We start from the raw sequence: 17363 nt of genomic DNA, 5'->3' as shown, positions 1-17363 counted from the left end.
TTAAAGAGGAAGAGAAAGAGAAACATGGATGTGAGAGTAACATTGACTGGCTGCTTCCTGCATGCCCCCCACCGGGAATCAAGCCTGCAACGGGTCATGTGCCCTGACCAGCAACCTTTCAGTGCACAGGATGATGCTCAACCACCTGAGCCACACCAGCCAGGGCATCATTTATTCTTAAATACTCAGAAACCTAAGCATATACATTCTTTTTTACAGGCAAAAGGAAAGAAACCATTATTTGGACAGTTGATCCTGGAAAACATATGGAGTTTGTATGATGCTGTCTTTTAAATGCCGTCTTTTAAAGGTTAATGTTTACGGGGAACCATTTTTTATGCAGCATAATTTATTTAATTTGTTGTTTCTACCCTAAATATCTAGACTTCTAATAGACCAGTTACTACCCTTTCTGAAGTGTTTTCTTAGATGTTAAAAGGAGATAATTCTACCTTTGTCATAGAACTGTTACATGAATTTATCATAACTCATTAAATGCCTAGCAATCCTAATGGTAGTTATTATTTTATAAAATGTATGGTGTAGGAGAAAGGAAACAAGGAAGCAAATGGTGTAGGGCCATTACAGTATTAATGGCACAAGATATGCCTTGTGAGATGGAGTGGGAGTCTTACCGAATGTCTTGTGTATAAAAACAATCTTCAGTTTCCTACTCTGAGATGGGTAGATCCTCATTCTCCATAGCCCTAAGGCAATGCCACAACTGAGATTTCTTCACCCATAGCACTCCACATCCAGATACAAAATTTTATGTCCTTAATAATTTTGTCAACAAGAAAATGACAACAGCATCAATAAGTTTATTTTCACTTCTATATAAAGAAATACAGGAAGCAGGGAGACCAGAGTTGTTATGGCGATTCCATAAAATCAGCAGAAGTGTATATCTGTTCTGTATTTCTGCTCCACTATCCTTGATACCCATTCTCAAAGTTCCCATAAAACTGACAAAACTGCAGATTAAATGCCCACATTGTAGGCAGAAAGAAAAAATAGAGAAAAAAAACTGCTTAAATGTCCTACTCATACAAAATACCATTTCCACTTTGATCTGCACAGGGAGCTGACATAGGTTTTCAACCAAGAATTCTGTCACTGATGAAGGGAAATGGACATTGGGCAGAAAAACAGCAGTCTCTGACGTAGACTCATTTTTTCATTGCAAAATAGTCTGTAATGTCAGTTTTTATTTTCAGTTTAATCAAAACCTGTAAAGCCAAGTTTTTAAAAAGTTTTTAGTAGAAAGACTTTGGGTATCTTTTTTTTTTTTCATTTCTAAATAATATTCTTGAATTCTGGCCAGAAATAGTAGAAAATAAGAGTTTTTGGACTTTGTTACAATTCACTTAACACCTCTTCACAATCTACTGGTTAAACCTACAGTGTTATTTTCTACAGTATGAATTTCCTCTTGTAGCATATTGGATGAAATCTAAATGAATGTTTTCTCACCCTTATTATAGCATACAGTGCCCCCCACTCAAATAATTGGGGTTAAGTGCTAAATGAAAGGTTTCTCAGTATTCATTATATTCATAAGTGTCGTCCTCTCATGCAAATTATCTAACACTATAATGATAGCTAATATTTGTCTTATGCTATGTTCAAGGCACTGTTCTAAAAGCTTTACATGTAATAACTGATAATATTTTCAAGAATCTGGTATGGAAGGTATTATTAGGTTTCCTTATGAATGATTAAGCAAAAATAGAGATTTATCATAACAAATGTTATGAAGCAGAGGAACTGATAGTCAAGGTAATGTTGAAAAAGACATATGATATGGCTAAAAGCCTTCCAATATTTCCTACATTAACTAATTACTATTAAAATTCACTAAAGTTTAGTTGGTTTTCAGTAGGTTTTTCTATATAGATTACATTATCATCTTTCCCCATATAAATTCACTGATGCAGAGCTTTATGAGGCAAGTGTGGTCCCATATTCACATTTTAAAGATTCTTGGATGATAATGGGTTAATGACCACAAAAGGCTCTCTAATCACAAAGATTCAAATAATTCATATATAAACTTGTGAGCCATGAGTAAAGTCGATTCCACATTCCTTATATTTAAAAGATTTCTGACTGATGTGAATTCTCTGATGTTGAGTTAGTTGTGAACCACGAGTAAAGGTCTTCCCACATTCCTTACACTGATATGGTTTTTCACCAGTATGAATTCTCTGATGTCGAGAAAGGTGTGAGCTCTGAGTAAAGGCTTTTCTACATTCTTTGCATTCATAGGGCTTCTCACCAGTATGGATTCTTTGATGCAGAGTAAGTTGAGAACCATGACTAAAAGCCTTCCCACATTCCTTGCATTCATAGGGTTTTTCTCCAGTGTGAATTCGCTGATGTTGAGTAAGTTGTGAACCACGAATAAAGGCCTTCCCACATTCCTTACACTGATAAGGTTTCTCACCTGTATGAATTCTCTGATGCTGTATAAGTAGTAAGCCACGAGCAAAGGCCTTCCCACATTCATTACATACATAGGGCTTCTCACCAGTATGAAGTCTCTGATGTTGAGAAAGATGTGAACTCTGAGTAAAGGCCATTGTACATTCCTTACATTCATAAGGTTTCTCACCAGTATGGATTCTCTGATGTTGAGTAAGCTGTGATCCACGAATAAAAGATTTCCCACATTCCTTACATTCATAGGGTTTCTCACCAGTGTGAATTCTCTCATGTTGAGTAAGTTCTGAGCCACGACTAAAGGTCTTTCCACATTCTTTACATTCATAGGGTTTCTCCCCAGTATGAATCCTTTGATGCCGAGTAAGGAGTGAGCCTCTATTAAAGGCTTTTCCGCAGTCCTTACATTGATAGGGTTTTTCACCAGTATGAATTCTCTGATGTTGAGTAAGTTGTGAACCATGACTAAAGGTCTTTCCACATTCCTTACATTCATAGGGCTTCTCATTTGTATGAATTCTCTGGTGTTGAGTAAGTTGTGAACCACGGATAAAGGCCTTCCCACACTGTTCACATTTATAGGGTTTTTCACCAGTATGAATCCTCTGATGTTGCATAAGTAATGAACCACGAATAAAGGCCTTCCCACATTCTTTACATTCATACGGTTTTTCCCCATTATGAATTTTCTGATGTTGAGAAAGCTGTGAGCCACAAATAAAAGCTTTCCCACATTCCTTACATTCATAGGGTTTTTCACCGGTATGAATTCTCTTATGCAGAATAAGTTGTGAGAGCTGAGTAAAGACCTTTCTACATTCTTTACATTCATAGAGTTTCTCGCCAGTATGAAGTCTCTGGTGCAGAGTAAGTTGTGAGTTCTGAGTAAAGGCCTTCCCACATTCTTTACATTCATAAGGTTTCTCTCCAGTATGAACTTTTTGATGTCGGGTTAGTTGTGAACTACGAATAAAGGCTTTCCCACATTGTTCGCACTTATATGGTTTCTCACCAGTATGAATTCTATAGTGTAAAATAAGTTGTGAGCTCTGAGTAAAGGCCTTTCCACATTCCTTGCATGCATAGGGTTTCTCACCAGTATGAAGTCTCTGATGAAGACTGAGCTGTGAATCACGACTAAAGGCCTTCCCACACTGCTTACATTCATAGGGTTTTTCACCAGTATGAATACTTTGATGTTGAGTTAGGTGTGATGCTCGTCTAAAGGCCTTCCCACAGTCCTTACATTTATAGGGTTTCTCAGAATGACATGTGGGATATTGAGATAAGTAAGTGTGCTGATTAAAAATGGACATTTTTTCATATATGATCATTCCTTGCCTGAAATATTTCTTCTGATTTTCCAATGTGCCTCTGACTTCTAAATAATCTCTAGAACTGGACTCTTTAAGATCATAGTGTTCAAGCCTGTCATTCATTTCCCACTGAAATAATTCTGTTTCATAAGTGTCCTTTTTTGGAGGTAAGTAGTTATTCACACACCTTGAAGGCAAATCTGAAAGATTAAAAAAACAAAAAATTTTGGTTGTCATTTCAGAAGTAGAACTTACACAATAAAAAAGACTACATAGGAAAATATATATAGCAAAACTATACCCAAAAGAAATAACTGGCTTACAACAGTGTTTTTAAAATAGTGTTTACTATGACCTATAATACCTTTTACATCATAATCTGCTACATTTATAGTTTCATAAAACAATACCTACCCTGTTTTCTAGTTTTCTCTCTCTCACACACACATGCATAGTAAAAACTCACTACTTTCATACTACAGTAATGTGTTGCTTCCTAGAATTTGAAAAAAATATTATCTTAGAACAACCTCATATATATGTTAACATGTAAAAAGGACATATAAGAGATGAGAGAATGATGAACAAAATCTGTGGATAAGGGGAGAGATTAAGAAAACTTTTTAAGTCAGTGGTCCTCAAACTTTGGTGGGGATCAAAGTCACCTGGGAAGCTTGTTAAAATTAAAGATGCTCAGATACCACACCAGACTGACTAAATCTGAATCCAGTAAATCAGAAAAAGATCATGGAAATCTCTAGTTTTAATACATTCTACTAACTGATTCAAATTCAGATTTGCTACCTCTGTCTAAAACTTTTAAATGGCTTCCAAATTAAATTACAATAAAATCCAAATGCTTTTCATGACTTTGACACAGTCTTTCATAATCTGGCCCTGACATATGTATCTGATTTCCCCATGATTCTTCTCTGTTTTGCTATTTGCAGAAAAGATTTCATTTAGCTTGATTTTTGTCAGCTCTGAAAAAGTTGCAAAGCCAGTTTGAACCTACAACTACTTAGAGCTGGTTCCATGTCTTTGGAATGCTCTGTACAAAATACTCTATACAAGTTGACTCTCATCCTTCAGGTCTCAATTTAAATATAAGTTCCCAAACCTTAAACATCCATTCCTGGTAACTGAAGTCTTGGTAATTTAGATTAATCTTCCATATTAGAATAATTATACAAATTGGACAAAATATAAGTGGCACCTGACTGAAGGCATTAAATAAAGAACAAGAAAAGCCCAAAGTGTGTAGAAGGAAGGAAATAATAAATACCAGAGTGGAAATAAATGACATAAAGACTAAAAATGCAATCCTAAAGATCAATAAAACCAAGAGCTGATTCTTTGAAAAGATAAACAAGATTGATGAATTGCTAGCCAGACTCATCAGGAAACAAAGACGACCCACAGAAATAAAATCAGAAATAAAAGAGGTGAAGTAACAACTGACACCACTAATTCCAAAACCAGATAAAGACAATACAAAATATATATATATAGGCCAATGTCCCTGATGAACACAGATGCTAAAATACTCAACAAAATATTAGCAAATCAGATCTAGCAATATATTAAAAAGATCATACACCATAACAATTAATAAAAATTATAAAATTACATTTGTATTAAGAGGAATGAAGTACATGTAATAAAAAAATAAAGATAACCACTGAAAGTATATATTGTGTATGTCTTCCACACTAAACAATGGAAAAATGGAATTTAAAAAAAAAACAATTTGTATTCGTCCTGATTAAGAGATTTAAAAAGCAAAAAGAAATTTTAAAAGAGTAAACAAAAAGCATAAATGGAGAGACATAAATCCAATCATATTGGCAATAACAAATGAAGTGAACCTTCAAATTACAAGAAAAATTCTCACCCTGGCCGGTTAGTCTCAATAGTAGTGTCAGCCCGCAGACCGAAGGGTCTTGGGTTTGATTCTGTCAAGGGCATGGGACTCAGTTACAGGCTCAATCCCTGGCCCCTGTTGGGGCTCTTGCAGGAGGCAACCAATCAATGTTTCTCTCCCTCACCCTCCATCCCTCCTTCCCACTCTGGAAAGCAATGGAAAAGATATCCTCAGATGAGGATTAAAAATAAATAATTCTCAGATAATTTCAGTGGTTTACCAAATATGTCTAAACATATGAACAATCTAAAGAGCTTCAAAAAATAATACCTGTGCCCCATGCCCAGAGAGATTGTGTTTTAAATGGTCAGGGGTATGGCCTGAGATCTGGAATTTCTAAAAGGAACCAAGCTACTTCCAAAGTGCATACAAGTTTGAAAATAATTTTCGTATTTTTTTCAAAGTGATTATGTCAATTGAAATTGACATCAGTAGGGTATAGATAGTTAAGTATATTAATTCATTTGCCTACCGTTCATTCATTTAAAGTGTACATTCAATAGTTTTTAGTATAGTCAGAGTTGTGTAACAAGCACCACAACCTAATTTTATAACATTTGTATCACCTTGGAAAGAAATCCGTGCCTGTTAGCAGTCATTTTTTAATGTCCCCACTCTTATTCTCCAATCCACCCCCACCTCCTAGTGCTGGACAACCACTAATCTACATTCTGTCTCGATAGATTTGTCTATTGTGGACATTTCATATAAATGGAATAATACATTATATAGTCTTTGTGTCTGGCTTCTTTAATGAGCATGTTTTCAAGATTCATCCATACTGTGGCATGTATCAGAACTTCATTCCTTTTTGTTAATGAATAATATTCCATTGTAAGGATATACCAAATTTTATTCATTCACTCATTCATTTGCTGATAGACATTTGGGTGGTTTCTACTTTTTGACTATTGTGTATAATAAAGTATACAGCGCTTCTGCCTCCAAAAGTTGTAAAGACTTGGTACTGTCAGACTTCTTTATGTTTTTGCCAATCTAAGGTATGTAAGATAATGATATCATTATGGTTTTATGTTTTATTTTAAATATATCTTTATTAATTTCAGAGAGAGAAAGGGAGAGGGAGAGAGATAGAAACATCAATGATGAGAGAGTCATCATGGATAGGCTGCCTCCTGCACACCCTCGACTGGAGATTGAGCCCGAAACCCGGGAATGTGCCCTGACCAGAATCTAACCTCAATCTCCTGGATCCTAGGTCAATGCTCAATTGCTGAGCCACATCCAGCTAGGCTCACTGTGGTTTTAATTTGCATGTCCTGATTGCTAATGCGACCGAGCACTTTTTCAGGTTTATTGGCTATTTGCATTTATTTTTCCTTGTATAAATGTCTTTTACCCAAATTTTCAAAAAGGTTATTTACCTTTTTCTTATTAACCTATAGAAGCCTTTTATATTCTAGATATTAATTTCACTGTTGTCAGTATGCACTGAAAATATCTGCACCCAATTCATGGCCTTTTATTTACTTTATGATGTCTTTTTTTTTTTTTTAATTCATGCAGTCAAATTTATCAATCTCTTAATGATTATTTTTATTTTTAAAATATATCTTTATTGATTTCAGAGAGAGGAAGCGAGAGGGAGAGAGACAGACAGAAACATCAATGATGACAGAGTCATTGATCGGCTGCAGCCCGCAACCCGGGCATGTGCACTGACCGGGAATCGAACCCCAATCTCCCAGATCCTAGGTGGACGATCAACAGCTGAGCCACGCCCAGCTGGGCTAATGATTATTTTTAAAGAGAACTAAACAGAACCTTTAGAAATATTCTATTTGGTTCTTTCAAATCTGTTCCTTTATGAAAATCTCTTACTGCTTATCATTTTTGTGATTCACTTTCTTCAAACATTTCACCAATAGTGTATATTTACATCTAATAATTCTAACATGTGAAACCTTTTGCCATATAATCTGTTGTTTCTATCGATTATCATTCACCTATGATCTGCTTCCTTGTGGGTTTAATAATCATTGTGAGCTCATTTTTTGTTGATCTTAATTTGTGAGAATTCTAAAGCCCTCTTACTTTTCCCCCAGAGAGAATCTGAATTTGTTATGGTCAGGAGTCAAAGACACTATCTTAGAGAATAAAATTTCAACTCCTTTTTCTTGATTGCCTGTCTTACTTCTTACTACTTTGCCATTTGTTCACTCTTTTTTAGATGTATTTCTGTTCCTCCTACAAACTTAATGCCCATCCCAAGCCCTTCACACTTACCATTCCATCTGACTGGAATACTGTTACTCCAGTTATCTGTCTGACTCCTGCCCTTATTTTGATAAAATTTTTGTTCAAATATTACCTCATTAGAGAGGCTTTTCCAAAACCTGCTTACCCAGAATAGCCTACTCCCACTCCTCATTTAGCTCTTTATTTGCCTACTCTATCTTTATTCATACCATTTATCACTACCTGCAATTGTTATATTTATGAAATAAATAAATGTATATAGATACACATATATATGTGCATGTGTACACATACATAGGGTGTCCCAAAAAATGTATACATACACTTTGAATAATTATAAAGGCAGTGTTTATTAAAATACATTTCATTTTCAAAACTAAGCTATTAGCTGTTAAAGTGTGTATACATTTTTTTGGGACACCTTGTATTTTTGTTTCCAAATTATTTTGTATTTCTCCCACAAGAATGTAAGTTTCAACAGAACAGGAACCTTGTCTAAGATCATTATTTCTACAATGCCCACTACAGTCCTTGGCACAGAATAGGCCCTCAATAAATATATTTTGAATGAATAAAGACATTTTAAAGAATGAAGATAATGATATAAATCTAAATACAAAAAAAAAAATCTGAAAAGGAATTGACTGTAAGTTTACATAAAAAGGTTGTCACTGAGGAAAAGGAAGAGCCCCTCCATGCTTTTCTTCTAAAGTCAGAGGTATTTTTTTCACAAGACTTGGGCCCTGTTGAAGAATATACCAACCAGTAACTTCATAAAGCCTTCAAAGGAAAGAGGACTGAGGGGACAAGAGACAGTTATGTTCCAGTGACTTCAAGAGTCCAAAGAATAAAGTGATCAGTTAGGTGGGAAAATCACTTATTGAAGTTTTAATTTATATAGACTCTGTCTCTTAATAAACTTTCTTAGGCAATCACAGGTTCTTCCTGAGCTATTTTCTAATAAAAAGTGGTTCTAGCATATTCATTCAATGTGAAATACAAAGTTCTTAAAATGTAATATTCAAGTACAAAACACAAATAAGAGAGTTTGTTGCAATGGATTGTGTTCACTTGAATTGTTCGTGAAATGCACTGATCCATCCTATCACTATATAAATAATAAAAGCTCTTTTGTTGTAAAAAACATCAAACAAACAAAAACACATTTATTTCTGCATCTATTTTTTAAAAAATATTTAAGCTCTTTTAGCAAATCTAAATTGTAACAATACATAATCCACTTTTTCTGACAATATTGCAAGTGTCCCAGAGTTCAAATCTAGCCCTTGACCATTAAGGAAGATAGAAGGAAGATAGGTAATTATACTTGAAAGATGGACAAGATAAATGTGCCCTATGAAACTACTTACGTCTACTTCTAATAATTTAAAACCATTCATTTGAGAAGAAGAAATTCAGTTAATTACTTAAAAACAACCTTGAAATAACATCAGATAAGGCAGCCATTCCAAAGATAGATCCTAAAATACTATGGGGTAGATATCCTTACCTAGTGACACCAAGTTACTATAATTCTCCAACATCACATCTCTGTACAAATCTCTTTGAGCAAAGTCCAGGCATTCCCACTCTTCTTGAGAGAAATCAATGGCAACATCCCTGAACATCACCAATCTCTGAAACAACAAACATAATACTAGTGGTAAAAAGAAAGAAAATGTATTTTCAATAGAGGGGGAGATGATGCAGAGCTCTAAACCATGGAGGTAACAGAGTACACATGCTAGAAAGTCTCTCACATGGATGAGGCACTACAAAAATTGGTGCTTCTGAAGTGACAACATGTTCCTTTTTATTCCTGTTGCTGTAGCCATTTCCTGAATATAGAACATCTCATTATACACATAATCTTGGAATTAATAGTTAATTAAATAAAATTAATTTTAAAATGCAATGTCCCAATTAAAAGAAATAGCATACAGAAGCACCCTGTACAATATGTATCATGTACATCATACATTCTCAATAAATGAAAGTTTCCCTTTTTTAGTCTCTATTTAAGAAGAGTCTCTGAGACCCCACCCCACCCAATTTGCAGGGCCACTCAAGTCACTTCCAGTGGCTTTCTATATAAATGGCTGTCTTGGCTCATGCTGTGGATTTTCCTAAATGCTCTCAAAGGTTCACAAGCCCAAACAAGCAGCATCTGGCCTTGGCGTGCCACATATCTCTTGCTAAGTGGTCCCAGACCCAGCACTAGCAGCAGCCAAACTCACACCTTGATTTCTCCTGGACACCTCCAAGCCCAGCACAAGCAGCAGCCATCTGCAGATCACTTTGTAGCTCATGCCAAGTAGCCCCGGGCAAGGCACTGGTAGTGGCTAAACTTGGTCTGAACCTTCTAAAAAGCCCCAGAGCCAGTGCACCCAGTGGCTAGCTTCATATTAAACTGGTATACCATCCAACCACCTCCATGAGCCACACACTCAAGGGGAAGACTCGGAAGGCACCAGAACCCCACTGAAGCAAGTTCTACTCCACAGGGTCAGCGTCTACACTGTAGTTCCTCCACTGTAGTCATGACCAGTCAATCCCTCCCACTGATGTACCAACAGCAATCAAGGAGGGTGCACACAGCCCACACATGGGGCATGCATAGACTGCCCAGCTCAGATGTTGGGAGAGGCTGTCCCACTAGGCCCTACAGGACACCTACTACATAAGGCCACCCTACAAAGACTGGGAGATAAAGCAGATCTACCTAATACATAGAAACAAACAGAGAGAGGCAGCCAAAATAGTGAGACAAATAAACATGTCCCAAGCGGAAGAAGAGGAGATATTTTCAGAAAAAGAAGTAAATGAAATGAAGGAAATCAAACTACCAGATACAGAGTTCAAAACAATGGTTGTAAGAATGTTCAAGGAATTTAGTGAGTACTTCAACAGCATTAAAAAAAATGTTGAAACCATAAAAAAGAACCATTCAGAAATAAAGAATACAATAACTAAAATGAGGAATACACTAGAAAGAATCAACAGCAGATTAGATGAAGCAGAGGACTGAATCAGCAATTTGGAAGACAAGGTAGCAGAAATCACCCAATTAGAGTAGCAAAAAAAATGATAGTTTAAGAGACTCTGAGACAACATCAAGTATACCAACATTCGTATCACAGGTAAAAGAAGGAGAAGAGAGAGCAAAGGATTGAAAACCTACTTGAAATGATGACTGAAAACTTCCCTAACCTGGTGAAGGAAAAAGACATACAAGTCCAGGAAGCACAGACTGTCCCAAACAAGATGAACCCAAAGAGGCCCACACCAAGACACATCATAATTAAAATGCCAAAGGTTAAAGACAAATAGAGAATCTTAAAAGCAGCAAGAGAAAAGTAGTAAGTTATCTAAAAGTGAACTTCCATAAGATTGTCAGCTGATTTCTCAAAAGAAACTTCGCAGGCCAGAAGACTGGTATAAAATATTTAAAGTGATGAAAAGCAAGGACCTATAACCAAGATTACTCTACCCAGGAAAGCTATCATTTAGAATCAGAGGACAGATAAAGAGCCATTTTTATATTTTCACAGAGTATGTGCATGTTTGCATTCCTTATTCCTGAAACTTCCTTCCTAACTGACCCCACTCAGGAATGTGCTCCCTAGTTTATTCCACTCTTATAAGTGATAATATCTTCTCTAAGTATGCCTTCCTAATCTAACCTATATTCACATACTTATTTCCATAATCTATTGAACATTTTTGACTAGGAGCACTGACTGATATAGGAAAAGCAAATTTCTTGATTTTATAAGATAGAAAAGGATGTTAAATGGTACCACACATGAGAAAACTTTGATCTTCTCTTTAGATCTAAGTTTCCTGGTCAGGCAAGGTAGGAGTTGGTCTTGACTCCACTCAGTCTCCATAAATGGCAAAAGCCCATGCTTTGTGAGCTTTTAAGATTAGGAATGTGACTAAGGATTGAATACAGAGAGATCAGGGGTCTTCCTTGGGAATTCATAATTGATACTAATAATATGGATGATTTTGAGATTCAATATTGTGTGCTAATCTTGAATGTGTAAGTTTGAATTATCTTTTCCACCTTTCTGTTGGGTAGGACAAGAAAACACAAATTTACCTGATCCATGATTTTTATAGCTGTATGAAATGATCAGTTCTCTCCTCAATTCCTATCTTGTAGCACAGCATCTGGAAAAGGCGGTGCTGGAGAGGAGAAAATAGAACCATGAGACCATGCTTTTCACAAAGCTCCAAATGAGTTAAGTTCAAATGACCTTTGTTCCTCTCCTCTTCCCTTCTCTTGCTCCCATTCCCAAAATACACACTAAGTTGGGGGGATATCGGTGGTGGTCAATATAGAATATTGTGTTTGGCTACTTTCACACTACAGTGGAAGAGTTGAATAGTTTCAAGAGAGACTACATGGCTCAAAAAGCCTAAATTATTTATTGTCTATTCCTTCGCAGAAAAACTGCCTAACCTGTGATCTAGATCCATGACTACTTGTTTTAATCCTTCAAAAGCCAGAAGTCTTCACCCTCAACCCAGTTATTTTAACATTCAAAAGACCCAGATATATTTCTAAAACATCACCTAGGAAGAGTCACTGCTCCTACAGAGAATCACTGATATAGGTGTTCAATAGATACTTAATTAGAAATTCCACTTTTTCCAGACATTGGAAAGGTGCCCATTCTAACAACTAAAAATAATTCAGGTAAAATGAAAAATCGTAATTTCTTTTAAATTCATCACAGAGATGAAGGTACAAAGAAATTTAAAGGAACTAAACTCTAAAAAGTGCCAAGCTCTTCTTAAGAGACATATATGGATGCTCTCACCTCTGGCAGGGCTTAAACTACATTGCAACTAAAGATAAACAGTCCAGCCATTCCAATAAAGAGACAAGGTAGAAACGAGGTAAGGAAGCAAGTTTCAATTAAATGCTCTTTACAAGAAATGAACTTCAAATATAAAGACATTGATAGGTTGAAAACTAAAATGGTGGAGAAAGATATACCACACAAATACTAAGCATAAGAAAGCTTGTGTTCCAGTATTAATATAAGACAAAATAGATTTATATTGTATGTCAAGTGTGATTGAAAATAAAAAATTATTAAAAATAAATAAATAAAAGGGGCCCAGGCCTTCAGCATCTGGAGGAAGCCAACCAAAAAGTTGCCCAAGCACCCTTCCCAGCCCAGCACCTGCTTCCACCTAGCACCACCTGGTATGCATCACCCAGAGGGTCTCTCATGCCCCCTATCAGCAGCTAAGTAAAGCAGGGCAGGTGACCAGCCTGGGCCTTGGAGCCTGCAAAAAAAAAAAAAAAGACTATTTCACCGTATAAAGATAAACTCTAAGACTTTTTTCTAAAATTTGGTAATAGAGAAAAAGATAGGGAGGGGGAAATTTAAGGAATTCACCAATTTTATTATTACTTAGTTATAATTCAGGTAGAATTATGTCAAAAGCATTAAAGTAAACTAAAAGTAGGCTATTTCTAGAAATTTGCCCCAAAGAGAAGCCTCAATAAATAGAAACCACATACATAGCGATTGATTGCTGCATTACGTAATGGCAAAATCCTGGGGAAAAAACCCAAATGCCCACCCATAGGAGACGGCTGAACAAACTACCACACCCACATGAAATGCAGCTTTAAAAAAGAATGTGGGAGGTTTGCACAGGCTGCTAAGGAATGCTCTGGGATATGTTAAATGTGTGGGCGGGGGGGGGGAGGAAGGTGTAGGACAGTGTACATAGAATCCTCCCTTTTAATTAAGAATGAAGATAATAAAAATATATGTACACATACATACAAACACATAAACATATATATCATTTTTTTAATGGAAGAATAAGCCAAAGATAATTACAGCTAGTTATCTACACGGGGAAGAAGGAAAGACGATGGAGGAGACAGATGGGCACCAGACTTCTCTGAATTCACCTTGCTCTGCAGTTTAGACTTTGAAATATGTGACTATTTTAAGTAATTTTAAAATAAAATTCAAACGGTGGGGGCACTTTCTAAAAGTAGAAACAAGATGAAACAAATGAGCCTAATTCTGTCTCTCGAGTTGGTGGTTTAACTATATGAGAGAGGTTATTTTAGGTGACTTTAAAAACACAGTAAATTGGTTATCGATCCGTAGTGAACTCCAGGAAATTTTTATTGTATTTCTGTATTTAGATGGTTAGTAAAAATACTAGTATTGTTATTTTGAAACTCTCAATCCAAAAGGCAGAAAAGGAAAATAAAATAAAAAACAGATGGGACAAATATAAAATGAATGGCAAGATGACGGATTTGACTCAAACCATATCAATAATCACGCTAAAAATAAATGGTATAAATACTCCAAGTAAAAGACAGATATTGTCAAACTGGATAAAAGCACAAGATTCAACTAAATGCTGCCAACAAGAAATGCACTTTAACTATCAGAATACAAATAGGTTAAAAGGATAGATAAAGATATACCACCTTAACCCCAATGAGAAAAGCTGGAGTGGCTACATTAAAAACAAAGTAGATATTCGAAGCAAAGAATATTACTGGAATAAAGGATACCATTTCATAATGATTAAAGGGGCCAATCCACCATGAGGACATGTAATCTAAAACATTTATGTATCTAATAACAGAGCTTCAAAATATATGAAGCAGAAACTGATAGAAACTATAATGAGAAAGAGAAATCCAACAAACACCCAGAGAATCAGTAAAGGTACAGAGCACTACCAACCTGAGCTGGCTGACATTTACAGAACACTCCAACCAACAGTGGTCCTTTCAAGTGTACACCAAACATTTACTAGGACCACACATTCTCAGCCATAAAACAAATCTTAGTAAGTTTAAAAGAATTCAAGTCATATAAAGTATATTCTCTGACTACAATAGAATGAAATTAGAAATCAGTAACAGAAAGATCTCTGGAAGATTTTCAAAATACTTGAAAGCTAAATAACATATTTCTAATAATTCATAAGTCAAAGAAGAAATCAAAAGGCAAATCAGAAAATATTTTGAACTGAAGGCAGAATAAATTAAATAAGATTGGCAAGTGATAATTTTTAGCAGGGCATATATAATGGTTCATTATACTTTTGAGTACACTTGAAAATTTAAAAATGTTAAAAAAACAATGCTATGTCAAAAATAACCCAGTATTACCTCCTTTTTAAATTTATGAATCTCAAACCATTCTTCCTCAATTTACCAATATTGGGAAGCATCAATCACAATTAACTGCACATATTCCTTGCTCCCAATCTATAGAAAACTGCCTTGCCCCTCCATTATTTGAAAAGGCTTAGGTAGGAAATTTCAAAACGAAAAGAAAAATTCCTATGTCCTCAAACAAACAAACAAACAAACAAACAAAGGCAGTTCAGGAAACAAAGAGGAAACATCTACTCACCTGGGACTTTGCTTTTGAATGCATAACAGCCATTTTTTCCTCCTCTGGGGCCTACTCTCAGGAAAAGAAAATGGAATTATGAGATACTAGGCCTTTCTTAGGGTATATTCTAAATTAGAACATACCCTCTTCTGTCTCCCATCCGTCAATCTACCCCTCATGTAACATGGAAGGAGGTCAGAAGGAGACTAGAACAGTCCTCCACTTTCTGTATCAGAAGATCACAGCTGTCTTGGGCTAGAATTTATTTCTGAATACACAGTTGTCCACTGGAGACAGACCCCTACAGGGGAGTGTTACAAGTTCTTAAATGTGTGGCCTGCCTCATACAGCACACTCACTGAAAGCATTTCCACTCCGGGAACCCCATTACATTTACAAGTGGCCTTTCTTTATGTTCTGTCAGCTCTAAAATTCTCATCTCAAGACCAGGCCTGTGGCTTAGAAATAACTCATGTATTCTTCATTCACAGGATCAAATTTCTGACTTCCTTTCTGTCACTTCTTGCATCCAATACCCTTAAGGCTATAAAATAGGGGTGGGGAATGTCCTCCGGAGGGCCATACATGACCCTCTAAATTATTTGGTCTGGCCCTGCCAAGGCAACCACAAGCGGGACTAGAAATTCAATAAATCTAGGAGCTTCTTTCATAGCTAATTTTTAAGTTGATAATTTTGCATGGCAGAAAAAAGGTTTCCCACCCCTGAAAGTGAGAGGACGCTGGAAAGCAGCTGGGAACCTACAACTGCAATCCCACGGTGAACTAAGGATGGATACAGAAATAAAGCAATCAAGGCAGGCCAAGTGTGAATGGGGGAAAAGGGGAGGGTAGTCACTGTGGCCAGAAGAGAAAGAAGTCAAAGCCAGGTGCGACTCATGATCCACAGGCCGACTCTACCCCCGAATGTACCCCAGAAATACCAAAACACAATTTCACCTCTGTACCCCACTGAACTCTCATATGGGTACAGACTATAAAATATACAAATGACGACACATAGGAACACAATCATTTCCACAGTCACCCAGCCAGAGTCACATTCACCATGTTAATGCTACACTGTCAGACCACCCAGTCATAAACAAAATCCAATCACACACAGAGCATACAGACCTCACTCCAGCACATCCAAGCAGCCTGTCGGGCACGCAACGGCCAAAAACACCCTTTCACAGCAGCACTTTTACTCTCTTCACAGTCACGAAAACGACACAGACACACAGTCGCCCAATCAGATAGTCAGAAAAACACAACCAGGTCGAGGAAACAGTCACAAACACTAAGTCCCAGTAACACTTGTAACACCTGGAAGTCACAAGGAAGCCCCAGGAATACACATGATACAATCACATACACAACGTCAAAGTGACACAAGAACATCTAAAAACACCCTGTCACAACAACACCGTCGCACACCTCAGCCACAAGCAACCCCAGTCACAGCGGAATAACAAACCCTCAGTCATCAACGACTCACACACACACTTAAACCACAGTCGCACACGCCCGTTCACCTATCCAGCCAGCAGCACTAGTCATGCTGGTCTCACCATACAAAGCCGCAGGAGACACAGCCGCACAGGCAGGTCCAGCGCCGCTTCCTCCGAGCGTCCCCGCTCACCTCGACACAAGGTACAGTTCGGGGTGCAGGGCCTGACGCTCGGGGTTCTGGGCGATTTCGGCTTCGAGGGCCCCCTCAGAGCCTGCCCAAGCTCCTCCACCGACACAGCCCTCTCCCGAAGAGAGGCCCCCAAATCGCACGAACAACCGGAAATGAAGCCGCGCTGGGAACCGGGTGGCTCTGGGAAATGTAGTCCAGCCCCCGGAAGGCTGCGGGGGGCGGGCCGAGACGCCGGGAGACGCCGTCCACCCAGCGGGGACCCCGCTCGCGCCGAGGGCGGCAACGGAGGTTTCTGGGAGCGCCGCCCGCGCTCAGTACGCAGGCGTCGGGCGCGCTGCTGGGGTGGTGGAGGCCGGAGGCCCGCAGCCTGGAGGAGCCTCAGGGTGTCCCCCGGTCGGGAGGAGGTGGGACTGGCG

The 17363-nt window shown here is 37.5% G+C and overlaps 2 protein-coding genes across 11 annotated transcripts in view; one reads left to right on the top strand and one right to left on the bottom strand.

Moving 5' to 3' along the window:
- SIPA1L3 (signal induced proliferation associated 1 like 3) overlaps positions 1-17363 on the top strand; it is a 237806-nt gene that overhangs the window by 17186 nt on the left and 203257 nt on the right. The window lies entirely within an intron of this gene.
- LOC308548204 (uncharacterized protein) lies at positions 11-17096 on the bottom strand. Of its 10 annotated transcripts, none has more exons than XM_081119372.1 (6): positions 16877-17096; positions 15324-15374; positions 13121-13206; positions 12008-12093; positions 9413-9539; positions 11-3958 (listed from the first exon to the last, which is right to left on the bottom strand). In XM_081119372.1, the coding sequence occupies exons 4-6, from the start codon at positions 12014-12016 to the stop codon at positions 2043-2045; spliced, it is 2052 nt and encodes a 683-aa protein (XP_080975498.1). In that variant the 5' UTR covers positions 12017-12093; positions 13121-13206; positions 15324-15374; positions 16877-17096; the 3' UTR covers positions 11-2042. The 10 variants fall into 10 exon arrangements, with proteins under 10 accessions (XP_080975498.1, XP_080975497.1, XP_080975500.1 ...); XM_081119371.1 differs by having other exon boundaries at positions 13101-13206; positions 16877-17080; XM_081119374.1 differs by lacking the exon at positions 9413-9539 and having other exon boundaries at positions 13101-13206.

Source organism: Miniopterus schreibersii (assembly GCF_964146895.1).
Source record: "Miniopterus schreibersii genome assembly, chromosome: 18".
NCBI classification, from domain to species: domain Eukaryota; kingdom Metazoa; phylum Chordata; class Mammalia; order Chiroptera; family Miniopteridae; genus Miniopterus; species Miniopterus schreibersii.
The sequence above is the reverse complement of the archived record's forward strand: the minus strand, read 5'-3'. Positions and strand labels throughout refer to the sequence as shown.